The sequence below is a fragment of the Carassius carassius genome, chromosome 27 (assembly GCF_963082965.1).
Source record: "Carassius carassius chromosome 27, fCarCar2.1, whole genome shotgun sequence".
Classification (NCBI taxonomy): Eukaryota; Metazoa; Chordata; class Actinopteri; order Cypriniformes; family Cyprinidae; genus Carassius; species Carassius carassius.
In genome coordinates this window covers 13,345,252-13,365,772 of record NC_081781.1, presented here as the reverse complement: position 1 = coordinate 13,365,772, position 20,521 = coordinate 13,345,252, and the positions used below count along the sequence as shown (strand labels likewise).

At 37.8% G+C, this 20,521-nt stretch overlaps 1 protein-coding gene across 3 annotated transcripts in view; it reads left to right on the top strand.

Moving 5' to 3' along the window:
* The window catches only part of LOC132106787 (proline-rich membrane anchor 1-like), a 41,890-nt gene extending 33,095 nt beyond the window's left edge, over window positions 1–8,795 (top strand). For 2 of the 3 annotated variants that reach the window (XM_059512779.1, XM_059512778.1), the window contains exon 4: window positions 7,811–8,795. In XM_059512779.1, coding sequence (XP_059368762.1) covers window positions 7,811–7,913 — 103 coding nt within the window. In that variant the 3' untranslated portion in view covers window positions 7,914–8,795. The remainder of the gene's footprint in view (window positions 1–7,810) is intronic. The other variant, XR_009424199.1, reaches the window with a different exon arrangement.
* The last annotated feature ends 11,726 nt before the right edge of the window (window positions 8,796–20,521 follow it).

Below are 20,521 nucleotides of genomic sequence, written 5' to 3'. Positions count from 1 at the left end.
AGAGTACAGCCGCTTGCCATTTTCGTCCACTGTGGGCCGCATTGTGTGAACCTGGTCACTCAGGCAGTCTCCTCATCCACACCAGTTGTGAGTGATGCCCTCACATGGATCCATGACCCGCGTTGTTTGTTTGGCCAGTCTGGGAAGTTCAAGTCCATCTTCAAACAGATAGCCATATCTGAAAATGGCTCGTTCACCACCATTAAGCCATTGTGTGCCACAAGATAGACTGTGTGCACACCAGCCATCAAGTCGGTCCTCACACAGTATGAGGTAGTCCTGGCTGCACTGGAGGAGATTGCTTCAGACAAAGCGAGTGTCTCAGCTCCTCGAGCAAGAGGCCTTCTTGGCCATTTTCACAAAGGCACCACCGTCCTTGGCCTTGTAATGGGGCAGGATATCCTACTGAAGCTGGAAGGTCTCAATAAAAGTTTGCAAGGGAGAGCAGTATCAATTGGCGGGATGTTACAGGCTGTGGATTGCACCAAGAAAGCCTTCCTGGCGAAGAGAACAAGTGAGTCATTTATGAGTCTTTACTCGAGAGCGGTAGAACTCGCCTTATCTTATGATCTCGAGGCAATAAAGTTGCCACATATTAGGAAACCATCCAACCGATATGGTGGGCCAGCAAACAGTCACATCCCATCTTCTGCAGAGGAGTACTTTAAAGTACAGTTTTTCTGTGCCACCGATACAGCTGTCACTCAGCTAGATGACAGATTTAGCCAAGAGGGCCTTGGCCACCTGGCCAAATTGGAGGAATACCTTCGGACAGGTGAGTCGAGTGAGGTAGTGGAGCTGTACCCAGAGTTGGACGCCGAGGTGCTGCAAATGCAACTGGCTATGCTGAAAGCAAGCTACCAGTTTCATTCTTGCCAGGAGGTCAGTCAGATCCTGAAGACCATGGTGCCAGAAGTGAGACGGCTGTTTCCCCAAGTGGAGGCTCTGGTTAGGCTGTTGCTTGTAGTCCCTGTGTCTTCTTGCGAAGCTGAGCGGAGTTTCAGTGCCCTGCGATGTTTGAAGACCTGGCTCCGCTCCACAATGGCACAGTCACGGCTCAACAGCGTATCAGTCTGCCATGTCCACAGCGAGAAACTGCAAAAAATGGGCAGAAAAGAATCTGTGGCCTTCATTGGAACATCCGAGAGGCGTTCACATCTCTTTGGGAAATTTTAGTAGAGTTTTTTCCAAATCCTGCTGAGATGTCCTTTAACCCTTTCTATATTTTTAAGCTGATAATAGGCTGACTTTTTAATTGTCTTTTAATCGTTCCTCTTTTGCTCGTCGTTAATTTGTTCAATGCATGTGTACTCAGTAGACAGTTGTCCAGCTTGTCACTTACACAAGTGCATTTTGTGTTCCATTTTGTGTTCTGCAATTAAAAAGCAATCCTTAATTTTTTTGCAATCATTAAAAAATCTGCTGAATTCACATGCACTTTATTTATTTTTCTTTTATTTTTTTACAATCAACACACACACACACACACACACACACACACACACACACAGTGTTCTGCTAGAAATAGTAGCCTAATTAAAAAACAGCACTCAAATTCTGTTTAGCAAACAATTCAAAATCTGCTGAATTCACATCCATACCTGGTCAGATTTGGCCACCTCTTTTCAGTCCAGTCCACACACAAAGGCTGGAGCTCAACACTGGCTGGAATGCATAAAGAAGGAAGGACCATAAAAAAATTTATTGGATTGGCATCAGTGACAGAAATATAGGCAATATACACAGCAATTAACCGTACATGTTTGAATCGACCGCCTGATCCTACCTGGTTTAAGTTAACCACTAATAAATCACTTTTTACATAAAATAACATGCAAATGCCGCAACTCCATAAATTTTACTTTGTTAAAAATACAACACATGGGAAGACTGGCAGAGGGTAGCATAGATAATTCATTTTGAACTCCTGTGTAACGGTCACTTTGTGCTTTGATGTTAACCTGAGGTAAAAAAAAATTAGAACTGCGCATGCGTGAGTGTGAGGAGAATAGATAACCGCTCTACCGACCTTTGTACTCTTTCTTTTATTTCCTTTTATATTTGTGACCAGAGTTTGCAACTTTACTGTGACAGTTAGCAGCTACTTGGCTTCTAGAAGCTGATGTTGCCGGCTAACGTCAATGATAGAATTTAGCTGCTAAAAGCTATCAATCTAACGTGCTGTTCTTTGTCAAAACTATGAGAAAGGAGTTTTTACTGATTGTCAAGAATAAATTAATACGTTACCTCCTCCACATGTTCATGCAGGCGGCCAGTAGCACCAGAGGCGTCGTGCCCATTCGAAGTGAGGGGGCACGTGCCCCCTCAGATTTCTGAGCCAAGTGGATTTTAAATGCAGCTTCCAAACGAAAAAAAAAATTGCAGAATAATATTTTTTATATATTTGATACAATCACAGCGTTGTGATTAGATCGTTCAGTGCACAGCATCAGCTGCTAAATTCAAATCTGCGTTCGCTGGCTGGCGCTGAGCCAGAGACAGACGCGTTCGTACAACGCTTCATGATAACCAATCAGAAACTATTCTGTTGCGCTTATGGATGCAATGGCCAATCAGAGACGTCCAGAAGAGTCATCACTGAAACGCAGTGTTTTGTTCACTTGCTCGCTGACTGAATTATTTAGCGAATTCTTTTATCAGAAACAACAAAAAGTGCAGATGTGCGTACGAATGTAAGTAAGATATTCGTTTCATAATGTAAAGTGCTTCAGTGATTTTAATGGGAGTTTTTGAGAGTGCCTGAACTCTGGCTAGACTGAATGAAAATGTTTTTTGATCATGTAAATGTTCTTTACTCTCTGTAAAATGAAAGTGTTAAAATAAGTATCTTACAATATTGTTATTAAAATTTACATTAAATGCAAATTCAGTCGTATTAAAAATATTTTATGGCATGATATGGCACTTAAGTAAAAAGTCAGGTGTTTATGTGTAGTTAATAGATTACACTACATTTCCATATATTGATCAAATAGCAATCTATAAAGGTGCAAAACGCGTTTACCTACACATATTTGAGAAACGAGATATTTACCCCCCCCCCCCCAAAAAAAAAAAAATGTGCCCCCTCAAAAATCATGAATGCATGACGCCCCTGAGTAGCACCACGAACAAAATGGTCCAGTCCGGAGAAGAAGTGAAAGTGAACAGGCACGTCAGCTGAGCTGCACCTGCCTCAGTGACACGATGACTCTCCCTCCCCCTCCCCCAACCTAGAACGTATCCCAATGTTACAGTTGTTGCAGTTTTAATGAACAGAAAAGCTTGTAGCCAGCGCAGCAGCAGAACGGCTAAATTGAACTCGAGGTTTTCAAAAAAAAAAAAAAAAAAAAAAAGTGGTGGGTACAAAATGACTCATGACGAAATCTGGGGGGGACGCGTCCCCCCCGAAATCGACGCCTATGATCCTACATAACAGTTGTACAGCATCATTTAACTTATACTTATCCTGCAGTCATATGGAAACAATCTCAGCACACTCTGTTTATTTTGAGAGGAAATGAATACATTCTGGTGCCTATTCCAAAGAGCCAGGTTATAAAATATTTAGCTTTACCTGTAATCTTTTGTGTAGCTCTCTGCCATGTCTGTACTACACGTCATGTATTATTAAGGACCCAGGCCCACATTTGGAGGTGAGGGATGTGTTTTTTTTTAAATGTTTTTCAGTGATATTTCAGGCTTCTTTTCAGTGAGAAAAGACTAGCTGAACCACTGAAGATCCAACCCTGTGTTTACCAAACAAGAAACCTTGAGTGTTATATGAGTAAATGTAAACATGTAGACTGTTTATGTGCATTCTAGGGATATGCCGGTATCAGATTTTCATGTTTCGATTCATTGGTAATGCTATTTATCACGGTAACGGTATTATCATGGTATTACAATTTAGTTTAAAAAAAGTGGTCATAATCCAGTATAACAGGTTACATAACTTTGTCTTATGACAAAAATAACTAAACATTTAAATACAATAAAGCAATACAGAAAAATAGATAAAGTTAAAAGTTTTACACATATTAAAGTGCAAAAGAACTATAAAGACCCATAGGTATCACTTTACAATAAGATCTCTTTAGTTCACCTTAGTAAACACATTGTGATTGTTATCGAGATTAAAATACCATTAATCGTGCAGCCCTAAGAGAATGGCTCTTACAAGTTATCGCTTGTTTTTCTAACTTCAGCTGTTCTTTAGAACTTATCCTTCCTGATCAGCATTTATTTTAGCCCGAGAGACATTTTTGGCCCACATTTTCCCCATAGGATTTATGTGTCGATCTCAGAGGAGAGGTCACACATGACCCAGGCAGCCAAACAGTGTGCTGAAATGTCTGGGGAATGGCCATGAGGACCTCTCAGGTGCTACTGTCCATCAGTGAGAAAAGGTGGTAGAGAGCAGAAACAGAGCGAGAGAAAATGTGCAAGCGAGCAGGGTCAGTGCTGATTCAGGGGAAAGATAAAGGAGTTTTTGGCTTCCCATCCTGGCACGTTACATAAGCTTAGTGCTGGAGTCCACAGAGAAATGGGGGACTGTCAGGGCATCTGCACACGGTGCAGTAGAGCAACACGACTCGAGGGACATTCGCACGACTGCTGGAGTCCATGAGCCTTTAGCAGGTTGGAGGGGGACTAAAACAAGCTCTCAGTGGAAAACTACCGTTTAGCTGAAAAAGCATAAACGGTAGTTTTATGCAGTGGACTTCCAGACAGGATGTACGTGAATTGAGAAGACGGGGATAATGTGAACAATCCAAATGGCCTTCTTTGCTTAAATAATCTGACTATTTAGTATGGAGTCTGCGGTTTCCATTTGTATCGAATTGTTCTTTTTTTTGCCCAGCCGTTAAGCATCTCAAATAGACAAAGACCAGTCCTTAAGTGACCCTGCCCTACAGTGCAGCTCTACAGCTCTTCTTTTATTTATAATATGCTTCTATAATCTTTGTGTTTAGTTAAGCTAATTATGTTTTATTTAATGTTATATCAAAGATAATGTAACTGTTATCTCTCCATGTGTGTTGACTTCTGAAAGGAAGGATGTTCCCTTTGCATTTTTTTTCTTGCTGTCCTCCTCCTTTCCCACTCCACCCCTCTAAAATCAGATGAGGCAGAGTCTTTTCCCTTGTGTAAATCATGCAAAGCCAAGAGGATGTCTTTATAGGAAAGCCCTGCAGCCTGGGGCATCTTGTGACAGATGGCCCCTGCAGAGCTATGGGATTGTCTCATCAGTCCTGCCCAAGAGACAGAGACTGTGTTTATCACAACAGATGAGCGCTAGCTACCTCTGAACATTTAATCAATCTCGACAAGGAATTCAGTTGAAGGTATAGCTGTATTTGTTGCTCAAGGTTTGAAATTCAAGGTCTTCTTTAGAAGCTGAAGAGCAGGAACAAAGTCTATGCTCATAATAATATGCTGTTTAATCAAACAGCAGAAAAAAGGAAATATAATTTAGAGTGATAATGCACACAAAAATTAAATACCCTGTTATTTACTCACCTTCTTGTCATTTCAGACAATATATAGACTTTTTCTTCTGCAGAACACAAAAGAAGATATTTTGAAGAATTTTTCAACTGTTTTCCCCCATACTATGAAAGTCAACAAATTTGGACCATGTTTACTATGAGCTATCCTTTGAAACAGTTATATACTGCCATTAGAGAAATAGTTAGAGATTGGCAAGATTTTTGTGTATTTGTTTGTTAGCAAGGCTGCATTTATTTGATCAAAAATACAGTACATACATTAATAATGTGAACAATAATGGCAATTCGAAAACTGTTTTCTGTAGTATTTTAATGTAATATTTACAATAGTCTTTACTCCAAAGTATTCAGTGTCACATGATACTTCAGAAATCATTCTAATAAGTTGATTTGGTCCAAAACATTTTACCATGTTTAAATGATGGATGTTGAAGCTGTAGCTTGGCTCCACACACCAATGACATTTCATATGGGTCAGCTAAAACAAATGCTTTTTATCTTATCCTGTCTGCAAAAGCAGCCTTCATTCAACAAGTTGCAATCTCATGTGTATTTCTCTGGAAGAAACGGGTCAATTTTAATGAGCTCAAGCCCTGTTTATGAAATTAGTCTTGTCCTCCAGACAGACCCCAGAGTGCTGCAGACAGTAGAGATGGGCTCTGTAAAGGTCAGGTTGTTTTCTTTCTCATGACCATTTATATTTTTCCTGACCTAATCATTAATGTGATGTGGAATCTCTCTTTCTGGTATTTACTGTTATTGTTGAAGCTTCTGGTGTGTTTACTGTAGAACTCAGTGACCACACACTTCTTATTCTTCTACTCTTATAAGTCAAATCCACATATTTCTATTTCCACACAATTGTAAGCCTTGAAGCCCAGACAACTCTGATCAGTAATGGTGGGGAAAAAATGTGAGTGCTCTGTGTACTAAAGTTGCTCCTTGTGGTTAAATTGTATTTGTTTAACAAAAATAAATAAAAGGGTCTTTGAATACTGTATGTACTCTGAAAGTATTTGATTTCAGCTGCAGTCATTGTCTTTTGCATAGAACATTACAAAATAAATTGTGTAAATTTGATTATTATATTATTTTGTACACTAAGTATTTTGTAAAATCTATGTGAAATCTGTTCAGGAAATTTGAGGTCATCATAGGGTGACCCAAACATTTGAATGGTAATGTATATATTGTAGTTTTATATTATATTGCTGTGCTGTTGAGCCATTCTCTAGTTATCAGTTTGATAGAAATTTCACTAGTTTGTGAATTTAGTGAACTTTAGTGTCATTTCCATGGTAACTGTCGTCTTAGTGGATTTCACTTAATTCGGATTTACTAAAAAAGGAAGCAGGCTAATGGTTTCTACGGAGGCATACTTCAGCACTTAGCCTTCGAGTTATATTAAGGCTGTCTTCAAATATTTATCTGGTATTGTTAAAAATCAATTTCACTATGGAGATTCTGAATGGCATTTTTTACATAAACCAGTAGCTGAGTCCTATTGAACGAAAGTGTCATTTTAGCAATGATGTAGTAGTTTGGCATCAGGCTACTCCATTAGCTTATTGAACATTGTTGATAGCTGCTTTCAAGGCTGTCCATTTCTGTACAGCCTTACTTTGCAAAAGCTGAAGCATTAAATATTCCCTAACTTATTCAAACCTTTACTGATATTCATTTTGGCATCTTACAAAATGTGTATGCCCAGCATCTATCTCTCAGCTCTTACCTCAGGCCCTCTCTACCATTAAGTCAATATGTGACTGACATGATTTAACAAAATATCAACAGATTGGATCTGCGTGCTCCACTGTTTGGGCAGCTCTGGATTTTAATGCAGTTATGAAGGCAATTGGCTGCAGTCAGATTGCATATTTCAAATCGTAATAAAGAACGGACAGGCCAGAGCGCATACCACAGCTTTTTAAGTCCAGCAGCCATTACGGCTTGCGGGAAGTCATTTAAACTGCGGAATAACTCACTTTGATGACCTGTGCTGCTGTTTATCAATCCAGACTTTGTTAGAGCCTCAAGGAACATCTAAAAGTGTACACTGGGGCTTCCTGAAGCACTGATTGTAAGATAGAACAAATATGGTGCACAGAAAAAAAAAATACAATTTAGATTTAACCTGCTGTAAGTACTCTGTATTTTACTTTCCTAGTTTTTCTGTTTGCCTTTGAGACATTGTATTTCTTTGAACTAAGCTCAAGCCTCTACAACCCGATCAATAGCATCCTCAGTCTGAACAAGAATAGTCGTTTGAAGCTTAATCTTTTTGTTCTCTTTTCCAGGAAACCCCTTCGAAAAGAAGAGAACGGCACAAGCCGAGGGGAGTATGCCATGAGCTCACGCTGTAAACAGCAGGTAGTGGAAACCAATAACACTGGCGTATAGTGGCCATGCTACAGTGAACACTCTGTACCCTACAGCACCACCATCTCTGTTTGGGTTTATGAGATGGACGCAAGGTATATTATGAATTTAGGAATGGTAAACCTCATGGCTGCCCTTCTTGGGACATAAAATGATGTTTAAAGAAAAGACAAAAGTGAATATGTAATGACTGATGTGTACAGGCAAGTATAAGCAGGTTTTGAGGAGACGTGGAAATTCTTAGCGATGCTGGCAGCTGCACGAGTATCACAAGACTCAACCTGGGGCCCCCCGGGGCCCCTTTGAGGACAGTATACAACACCAACAATTAAATAAACGCATGCACTTTCTGTTGAATGCAATGATGTTTTAAAATTCCTGTCTTCTCTTGTCTTTAACTCTGTCTTTGCAGTGATTCTCATTTAACATTAAGGGTTCTTTCACCTCATGTAGATTGTGTGAGTGTTTAATGGTTAAATGACTGCATTGGCCCCATTGTTTTGATACAATCAACAAAAGGGATCGGATGATCCTGTATTTTGTGCAGCAAAATATACAATGGAGAATAAGAAGGGTTTTCCTTTATCACCCAGGAATTTATTGCGGTTTGTGTTACTATGCAATTGGAAAGGACTGAGTTCTTGAGGTGCATGTTTAGAATACAAAAAGCATTGCTGATAATTAGCAGCTTGTAGTATGATCATTATATACATTTGCATTCAAATTTGTCTGATGGTATAGCCCACATGTGAAAGATATCGAATTATAAATACAGTAAAAAACAACAACAAGCATGATGGATTAGTTTTAGGAACGGATTGATGAATAATTTCATGTTATTATGGCTGATAAATAGCTGATATTAAAATCTGTACTATTTTGTCAAAAAATTAAATGCACCACAAACTGTTAGGTTTTGTGGCTGTCAAAGCAATGTCTGGGTGCATAGACACCATTATGTACAGTATGAAATATGGATAACTCTATATTTTGAGATGAATAATTGATCGAGTAGTTGAGATTTTAAAAATCATAACAGATTTTCCATTATAGGAAAGCACTCTTTAGGAAACTAGTGCTATTAAAGGGTAAATCGCTGCCATAATGTTTTTAAGTTGGCTGTAGACAAAAGACATGACAAAACAAAAGTGTTCACAATTAAATATCCATTATCTGCCAATAAATATCCAATATGTACACACATGCTTATTAAAAACTGACTAATGTTCTCTTATAACAGATATGGTCCTGATATATGGTGCATCATTCTTTTACTAGTTTGGCTTTCTGTGTAACATTAATATGGAATGTACACAATATGATGGATGTGCAAGATCGGTTTACCCTTTCACAATTAGTCAGGATGTGTTCATGAAAGTGATCCATAATATTGCAATTCATAATATATATATATATTAAAAAAAAACTATGGGAAATATATAGATTTTACATTAGTCAGTCATTTCCTCAAATCAGTATGGTTAATACAGTAAAACAGAAAACAGTTATTTGGTTAGTGATTCACATCAACATTTGTTGTTCATCTCTTTGAAATCATTCTAGATTCACATCAAGTCTCTTCTTGACCTTTTTTGGCAACTCATAAAAACTAGGGTGTTATAAGCTTTTACGAAGATGGTTTAAAGCTATTTTTAAAGTCATTAATACTGTGATTTAAAGATGTATCAAGGCGATTCATCAAACAAGCTAAACCCTACATTTAGCTTGTATCACTTTAGATCCTCTCTATTGTTTCATTTATTTTTCATTGGAACTGTATATTGAACATGTCTAGATCCCCCCCCCCCACCTCTTTTTTATAAACAGGAGCTTGTTGTAGAAAACAGTGAGGCACTGCTCATGCATAGTAACACTGAACTATGAATCATACTGAGCAATGATGTTTACATAACATAAAAGCTTATGTGAACAAATATCCCTCTTCATATTCTGTAAAACATTCTCACAATCTACTGTACAGTCATTCACCCGTTCAACAAGATACATGTGTATTATACTGTACATAATTTACTGTATAAGGTACTCAGAATTGTATTGCATGAATGTACATATCAATATTTGCCTTCTTGACAGTCTATTGTGTGTACAGAGTAAGAGAAAATGTTTATAGGGATAAGTATAAGTCGATGTGTCGTCAGAACAGATAAGTGTTATAGTTTGTCTGGAACAAGCCATTAATGTATATTTGAGTAATCAGAGGTTGTTGCACAATGTATGCATCACATACCAAAATGTAAAACTACTATATATTGTGCATTGAACTAATTTAATTGCAACTTGCTGACTTTTTTAGTTTTAAATAAAATTGTACTACTGAATCATATCTGGTGCCTTTTTATGTGCAAAAATCATTGGTCATCATTTAAATTTGCAGAGTAATTTAGTGGTTAGATTAGTGCACAGCTGTGCAGCTTTCTAGTCAGAAAATATTGTCTATAATAGACTATAAAATTTAAACAGAATATGTTTATAAATCTGTTTTAATATGATTTCATTACTCTTGACACTTGATATATGTCAGGCTTGGAAAGTTTTGCGGTTATGTATGGTGAACAATTATATTCCATTAATTGCTATCTGAGATATAATTATCTCTACATAATTGTTGTACTAAAAATATCGTACCTATCAACAACAAGGACTCTTAAGGCTAGTTTTAGATTACTCTCATTCTGTTGCATATAACACTTTTGTTCTTTTAAAAGATGTATATTTATTTTCTTTTTTTTTAAACAAAGGGGTAAGCAGAGACTGTAAAAGCTCCATGTCAGGCAAGTAGGAGCATTGTGAAAGAGTTAAATTGGGAGAAATTGTGGGGAGAAAATGTTGTAATTTAACCTCCGTCTGCTGACACACCTTGCTTGACAAGTCAATTAGAAAAGTGGAATATTAAGATGTCTTTCCTATAAGAACCACAGTGTAAACATATTTTCTCTGCTCAGCTAGATAAATTACCCCAGTGTAGATAAGGATGATAAATTGCTTGGAGAGCCTGAAAGCCGAGCAGGCAGTCATTCAGTAACTTTCACATGAAAATGTTAATGCTTGACAATATTTACACTGTCAATTAGTCAGGGACCAGTGAGGCTTCATGTCAGTCAAAGTTAGCGGTCTGTGGCTTCTTATTATTCAGACCAAGTGCTCTCATTATACATTACAATTCTCTGAAATATTTAATAATACATTTAAAGCAGTGAAACTCAAAAATTAAGTTGACATTGTTTTGTATTAAAACAATTTTATTAGCAAAAATCTAAACATCTAAACACTGATTCGTTTCATAAGTAGTCATTCAAATATTTTAAGATCATGTAACTCATGAGGACTGGAGTAAGTAGGACTTGCATCTCAGAAGTCATTTGAAATGTAATAATTTGTACTGTTTTACTGTATTTTTCTATCAAATGTATTTAATATATATATATATATATATATATATATATATATATATATACATACTGTACGTATACATATACAGTCGTGGCCAAAAGTTTTGAGAATTACATAAATATTAGTTTTCAAAAAGTTTGCTGCTAAACTGCTTTTAGATCTTTGTTTCAGTTGTTTCTGTGATGTACTGAAATATAATTACAAGCACTTCATACGTTTCAAAGGCTTTTATCGACAATTACATGACATTTATGCAAAGATTCAGTATTTGCAGTGTTGGCCTTTCTTTTTCAGGACCTCTGCAATTCGACTGGGCAATGCTCTCAATCAACTTCTGGGCCAAATCCTGACTGATAGCAACCCATTCTTTCATAATCACTTCTTGGAGTTTGTCAGAATTAGTGGGTTTTTGTTCGTCCACCCGCCTCTTGAGGATTGACCACAAGTTCTCAATGAGATTAAGATCTGGGGCCATGGACCCAAAATTTCAACATTCTGGTGCCCGAGCCACTTAGTTCTTACTTTTGCCTTATGGCACGGTGCTCCATCGTGCTGGAAAATGCATAGTTCTTCACCAAACTGTTGTTGGATTGTTGGAAGAAGTTGCTGTTGGAGGGTGTTTTGGTACCATTCTTTATTCATGGCTGTGTTTTTGGGCAGAATTGTGAGTGAGCCCACTCCTTTGGATGAGAAGCAACCCCACACATAAATGGTGTCAGGATGCTTTACTGGTGGCATGACACAGGACTGATGGTAGCGCTCACCTTTTCTTCTCCAGACAAGCCTTTTTCCAGATGCCCCAAACAATCGGAAAGGGGCTTCATCTGAGAATATGACTTTGCCCCAGTCCTCAGCAGTCCATTCACTATACTTTCTGCAGAAGATCAATCTGTCCCTGATGTTTTTTTTGGAGAGAAGTGGCTTCTTTGCTGCCCTTCTTGACACCAGGCCATCTTCCAAAAGTCTTGGCCTCACTGTGCATGCAGATGCGCTCACACCTGCCTGCTGCCATTCCTGAGCAAGCTCTGCACTGGTGGCACTCCGATCCCGCAGCTGAATCCTCTTTAGGAGACGATCCTGGCGCATGCTGGACTTTCTTGGACACCCTGAAGCCGCCTTTACAAGAATTGAACCTCTTTCCTTGAAGTTCTTGATGATCCTATAAATTGTTGATTTAGGTGCAATCTTAGTAGCCACAATATCCTTGCCTGTGAAGCCATTTTTATGCAATGCAATGATGGCTGCACGTGTTTCTTTGCAGGTCACCATGGTTAACAATGGAAGAACAATGATTTCAAGCATCACCCTCCTTTTAACATGTCAAGTCTGCCATTCTAACCCAATCAGCCTGACATAATGATCTCCAGCCTTGTGCTCGTCAACATTCTCACCTGAGTTAACAAAACGATTACTGAAATGATCTCAGCAGGTCCTTTAATGACAGCAATGAAATGCAGTGGAAAGGTTTTTTTGGGATTAAGTTAATTTTCATGGCAAAGAAGGACTATGCAATTCATCTGATCACTCTTCATAACATTCTGGAGTATATGCAAATTGCTATTATAAAAACTTAAGCAGCAACTTTTCCAATTTCCAATATTTATGTAATTCTCAAAACTTTTGGCCATGACTGTATATACACACACACACACACACACACACACTGAAATACACTTATATACATTCATAAATGTGACCATATACAAGTGATCACATACAGTACAAGTGTGTGTGTGTGTGTGTTTCAGTGCAGGCATTCATGAAATTATCAACAAGCTTTCATGTGCAGCGCTCCTTTCCCTCCAGGCAGCCACACATCGGCCGCTGGCAGAATAAGGAGTTGGTTCTCTCACCTCTTCTGCTCGAAAGCTTTCAAAGCTTCCTCATAATCTCCCTCTATAATAGGTGACCCAGTATTAACGCACTGTTTATGTTTTATCAATGAGAAGGCACCCAGAACACTATGAATCCATATGAAGATTGCTTAGAGGACATTACATGCACAAACCCATAGACGACCACAAATCCCCAAGACTAGGGTCTTGAACTTAAGTAAACATGTTCAATTTTGGTTTAACACAAAAATACACCGGCCAATCTAGGAGCGTTACATGTTAATAAAGGAGGCATATCTAAATGAGAGAATCTAGGAACTGTTCTCTAACTTCTCCATCAGACGTGCCATTTGAAGATAATGCAATGAGACGGCTGGGGCCATTTGGAGCACTGATGTGTCCCTTCTCCACCGAGACCTGACTTACACGGGAACAAAGCCAACCCGACAGCCTGTAAATCGCTCTGCTCAGCTCCTGCTCATGGGAGGAGAGAGAGAGAGGTCCACTTTTAGATGTATAGATATATGACTTCATCACGACAGCCCTGTAATCAATTATTCTGCAGAGACATCACATATAAATGATAGATCGATTTAAACTTAAACTTATATTTGTGTATGAAGGCTAAATAAGTAAACGGAACACTAAAGAAGCTTTGCTTTTCTGTCTGTGTCATTGCTGAGAGAGAAAGCCAGAGCTCTGACTGTGCATATTTTATTGTCAGGATTTGTAGCACTCCATTCAGCCTAAGTTGGGACAATAACAAACTCGTGGCTCCCAAGCTGTGGCACAGCTGAAGCTAAGGCCTTTTGGGCCAAATGGATCAAATGAAATGGACTGGAGAGGATAATCCTTCTGCTGTCCCCTATAAACAAAACCAGTGCACCACTGATAATGTGGCTTCACCCATTTGCATCTCATTGGTTCAAGCCTCAGAATCAACAACAACAACATCTGCGAAAAAAAAAATGCACATCTTTGTTGTACAGGCTGTTCATTGTAGAGATGTTTTCAGACTTAGTTCAAAATTGAGAAAGCTTGACATGATTACTAGCAGTTATTGGCTTCAGTTCATGCTTAATCCAGCCAACTATAGGATAAATTACAGTTAGTTCTATTTTTTAATTTAATGAACAATCAGCATTCCCAGGATAGAGCACTATAAGGGGATGTTTTGCATTCCACCATGCTGTTTTGCATTGCTTTTCTATGTAAAAACGGAACAGTTTGTTCAAAAACACTGATTCATTCAAAAACCAAAGGTAAGTCAAGCATCCATTTACTTAACTGATTTGTTTAATAAGAAATCTCATTTCAAAACTTAACAAGTGAGTCACTGAATCATTCATTCAAACGATTTGTTCAAAAACATGGTTTTATTCAGTAATGAAAAGCTGAGTAAAGTCCAGTTCATGCCAAGAATGATAACTATAAAGATAACTACAGATATTAGCATTCACACCAGCGAACGATATCGTATGTTTATTCTAAGTGCACACTCATCTGCCACTTTAAGTTCAAGCTCGTTATAGCAGGATGGATTCTGATTGGGTGTGAGTGTTACAGCTGTGGTGTGGACTCTGCCATTCTTTAATATTGAGAATGATTTTTAAAACTATATCTTTATTGTGCTTGGTGTAAACAGGCCTCAAGTCAAGCAGCTAGGCCTATTTACTTAACTGATTCATTAATGAGTTACTGAATCACTAATTCAAACGATTTGTTCAAAAACATGGTTTAATTTAGGAATGACACAAATGAGCGAGTCATTCATTCGTTTACTTAACTGATTGGTTCATAAACACTGATTCATTTAAATGAACTACACAAGTGAGTCCCTGAATCACTGATTCAAAGAATTCATTCAGGAATGAAAACATAATTATGTGTGTTTTTCAGGAACACATCTGCACTGGCTCAGAGATATTTTCATTGGTGGACCAAAAAAATACAAATAAATAAAAATGGCAATACTGACTAAAATTTAAAACACTCAATATAATCTTCTATTTTATTTAACTGCTCTATAACAGTTGGACAGCTGAAATGTTCTGCAATGCAGCCCTGTGAAAATGTATGTTTTAAGTGGTTTAGCTTTAATTTTAATAGCAATGCATTAAATAAAACCGCAGAGTCACACTCTGCAGTTTTGGATGTCTGGGAAGCAGTCAGCTCTTAAATGGCTCTGTAGTGTCAACCGGTGCCAGAGTATGATGGAGAGCTCTACAATGCTCCAGCCTTTTCTGCCAGCACTTCTTGAAGATTTCTAGACACTCAAGAGTTTGCACAAAACAAATGGCCACTTACCCCTCTCCTCAGGCCCTTCTGACAGCGAGGTGTGTAATCAATGTTCAGTGTTGACCTTTCTAAGGCCATTCATCCACATAAATGCCACAATGGAAAAACTGATGGAGATTTTTTTTTTTTAAAGCGCAAGACTGAGTGTTGTGGTTTGGCCCATCTCACACATTCTAATGATAGTGGACATTTGAGGGATTGAGTGATTGCAGGTTCCTGGCCTCTGAGAAGGGGAGACAAGGTAAGCAAAAAACTGAGAAAACTCTTCCAACTCGGTGACAAAATCATCTGCGATTTGTGTTACTAATTTTCTTCTAGATTGAACTGACATTTGCATTTATTAATATACAAATAGTAATTATTATAACATTTTATAATATTCATACATATATTTAAATAGTAATACTAAAGTATGAGTGTATGTATTAGCGTATAATACAAAACTAATATTCTGAAGAGTTGTCTAAGAAATTAGTGTCAATATGGTTATGATTTGTCTTTTTTTAATGTTTTGTTTCTATATTGAGTAAAACAAAAAGGTGTATTTCCACTCTATATGAATAGTCAACACCAACTGTGTTTTATCTTGAACCTCTAGTGTCCTCAGTTTATTAGCTATGGAGTTGCATTGCCACCCTGTGGTTATTTTCTAAAGACATCAAATAATTACCTGAGCCAAAAAGTGGGCCCAGTAGGACAAACAAATGAGCTAAAACAGAGGAAATTGTGCTTTGTAATCTATTTCTGATTCTGCAAAAATAATGACTCGGAAACCTAAACAGGCCTAAGTATATTATTAAAATAGACTGTTATTAAGCCTGATCATGTGTGATTTAAACGGAATTATTTAATTTTATCTAGGAATTTATTAATTATGGTGACTTACTGTAATACGAGATCAGATTCAAAAGGAGGAGTAAACGGATCAAAATAAACCACTTTTTTTTTCAGACAGTGCCTGAGGAAGAAAACACGAGCCAAAGCAACAAACACAGGAAAAGCCCCCGAGTTAGTTTTTCCGTTCTGCCCCCAGCTGGTGAGAACTCAGGCACACCACAGGTCCTTTCCTCCTCAGTGATGTGTATTTATTGCTAACCCTGAGAAATTCTATAACCTGCACATCCGCCAGCTCTGCAGAATTAGGGCCAATGTCACGTGAGCTTGGGTCTAATCTGGAAGATCTTGAAAGATGAAATCGAGAACAATTTAGAGTGGCCCTTTCTGACAGACAGAGTTGCCTTACTAACTTTATTTTGTGTTGTAACACAAATGTATCACCTCATAATCCATTAAGAATTATGTAGCACAGGGATTCTGTGCTACTAGTGCCACCTAGCGAAACTACAATGAAGCATGTTTTCAAACAACCTATATTGTGCCTTATGGAAGAAACACACGATGCAGGTCACCATCAACGGACGAATGTATTATTGTTAAAGGAAGATCCAACAAAACGATTGAAAGTACAATGTGTTTATCCCGCAAATACACACAAGTACAGGGCATCTTGGAGGAGTAAATAGGGAATAACAATATACAGATAAACAAATGTATGTAGGACTACAGGTATTGAGTTTTGTAAACTAAATATGTGTGTTAGATAAATAAGAATATAAGTGTATAAATAGTGTTCTGTGTTCCATGATTATTGTCAAGTGTTCATAAGATGAATTGCCTGAAGGAAAAAACTGTTCCTGTGCCTCACTGTTCTGGTGCGCAGTGCTCTGTAGCACAACCCAAACGTCAGCAGTTCAAAGAGAGAGTGTTGCAGATGTGAGGGCTCCAGAGTGATTTTGCCAGCCCTTTTGCTCACTCTGGATAAGTACAGTTCTTGGAGAGTAGGGAGGTTGTACCAATGATTCGCTTTGCAGTCCGGACTATCTGACATACGTAGTCTTCTGAGTTTAGATTTAGCTGAGCTGAACCAGACAGTTATAGAAGTACAGAGGACTTCATATGATAATAATATAATGTTCTCTATTATAGATCAGTGGTCACACTACACACTGTCACATTCATACTTCTGTCGATGTTTGATCTTTATTCAAGCCTTGAAAACCGTTGAAAGAGGACAGGAGTGGAGGTGCATCTTGCCAGAATTGAAGCAGAGCATAGTATTGGCTGGGAAAGGAGTGGACATACTGGGAATCTGGGCAATGCCATCAGTTCTGCTCTCAACAAGCAATCTGGCCATCTTGAAGGTGTCTTGTTCCGGCTGCCACCAGAATTGACCTGAAAAAGTGCAGATCGGGGTCAACACCCACCTTCAAGGGCATACAGACAGCTTCTCTCTTACTCTTACTGACAGCATTATCGCTAACAACATTATGTAAATGTTTGCAACTTGAGTTTTGAAGTTGAACTATACAATAGTATATTTTGAATACCGTTGTGAGCAGCATTATTCAGTTAAATAGTTTGCGTTATGGAACAGGAAGATAAAGCTTTAACTTAAAGACCTAGATTTGTCAAAAAAAAGGTCTCAACTTTGAAATGAGTGAAGAGCAATTAAAGTGCTATGAATTCCAATAGTAATGGCACGTTCAACTTTTCAATTCAATTCAAGTTTATTTGTATAGCGCTTTTTACAATACAAATCGTTACAAAGCAACTTTACAGAAAATTATGTTTCTACAATATTTAGTAATAGCTTGTAAGTGGTGACTGTCAGTTTGTGCACGTATGACAGGATTTGTAGAAAAATGTATACAAGTCGTAGTCAGCCAGATGATGAACATTATTAATATTATTAATAATTAATAATTATTATATGAGCAGTCACACTTGTAGCAATATTTGTTAGTTCTGTTGTTGATTCAGGGTTAGCATCATCTGGGGTCCTCTGAGGGTCAGCATCATCTCTTCTCAGGTGTTCTGGATCCAGACTGGAGCTTGTGTAAATCCTAGTACCTTAGCAAAACATAGAAACAAATAGAGACATCATTAGCATAGCTGCTGTTCCAACAAAGTAAAATTAATTAGTTTAACCCATGCTAAAGAATAAGAATAAATATTTGATCAGATACAACTATACTCACAATTTAAGATACATTATTCAAATGCTTGGCGAAAGAGATGCGTTTTTAATCTAGATTTAAACAGAGAGAGTGTGTCTGAACCCCAAACATTATCAGGAAGGCTATTTCAGAGTTTTGGAGCCAAATGTGAAAAAGCTCTACCTCCTTTAGTGGACTTTGCTATCCTAGGAACTACCAAAAGTCCAGCGTTTTGTGACCTTAGGGTGCGTGGTGGGTTGTAGCATGGTAGAAGGCTAGTTAGGTACGCAGGAGCTAAACCATTTAGGGCCTTATAGGTAAGTAATGATAATTTGTAACTGATACGGAACTTAATAGGTAGCCAGTGCAGAGACTGTAAAATTGGGGTAATATGATCATATTTTCTTGACCTGGTAAGGACTCTAGCCGCTGCATTTTGGACTACCTGTAGCTTGTTTATTGACGAAGCAGGACAACCACCTAGAAGTGCATTACAATAGTCCAGTCTAGAGGTCATGAATGCATGAACTAGCTTTTCTGCATCAGAAACAGACAACATGTTTCGTAGCTTGGCAATGTTTCTAAGATGGAAGAATGCAGTTTTTGTAACATGGGAAATATGATTTTCAAAAGACAAGTTGCTGTCTAAATTAACACCCAGATTTTTGACTGTAGAAGAAGTAACAGTACATCCGTCTAGTTGCAGATTGTAATCTACAAGATTCTGTGTAGTGTTTTTGGTCCAATAATTAATATCTCTGTCTTATCCGAATTTAATTGGAGAAAATTATTGGTCATCCAATCTTTTACATTTTTAACACACTCTGTTAGCTTAGATAATTTAGAGGTTTCAACTGGTCTCGTTGAGATATATAGCTGAGTATCATCAGCATAACAGTGGAAGCTAATTCCGTATTTTCTAATAATATTACCAAGGGGCAACATGTATATTGAAAATAGAAGGGGACCTAGGACGGATCCTTGTGGCACTCCATATTTTACTGATGATAAATGAGACAACTCCCCATTTAAGTAAACAAAATGGTAGCGATCGGACAGGTAGGATCTAAACCATCTTAGAGCCTGCCCTTGAATACCTGTATAGTTTTGTAATCGATCTATGAGTATGTCATGATCTATGGTGTCGAACGCAGCACTAAGATCAAGTAAGACTAGAAATGAGATGCAGCCTTGATCTGACGCAAGAAGCAGGTCATTTGTAATTTTAAGTGCAGTTTCTGTGCTATGGTGGAGCCTGAAACCTGACTGAAATTCTTCATACAGATCATTTTTGTGCAGGAAGGTGCTCAATTGAGCAGACACAACTTTTTCAAAAATTTTAGGCATAAATGGAAGATTTGAAATAGGCCTATAATTTGCCAGTTCACTAGGATCTAGTTTTGGTTTCTTAATAAGAGGCTTAATAACCGCCAGCTTGAATGGTTTTGGGACGTGACCTAAAGATAACGACGAGTTAATAATATTGAGAAGCGGTTCTTCGGCTACAGGTAACAACTCTTTCAGTAATTTAGTGGGGATCTAATAAACATGTTGTTGGTTTAGATACAGTGATAAGTTTATTTAGCTCTTCCTGTCCTGTATTTGTAAAGCACTGCAGTTTATCTTTGGGTGCGATGGATGAAACTGAAGTGTTAGACGCTATAGAATCTACATTCGCTATTGTATTTCTAATGTTATCTATTTTATCAGTGAAGAAATTCATAAAGTCATTACTATTTAACGTTTTTTTGTGTGCACAGAATACACAGAATCTTGTAGATTACAATCTGCAACTAGACGGATGTACTGTTACTGTTTTCTGTGCTAAATAAAAACCTTGGATTGTTTTGGTTATTTTCTATGAGTTTGTGTATATGCTCTGCCCTAGCAGTTTTTAGAGCCTGTCTATAGCTGGACATACTGTATTTCCATGCAATTCTAAAAACTTCCACCCAGAAAATAAAATCTGTCATTATTTGTGCACATGAAAACCATCAGTGTTTGGTGTCAAAGATGTGAAATCAGTTATGAAAGCAGCATGAACTAATTTAACTTGTAATTTAATATAATGTTTTAACTAATAGTTTAC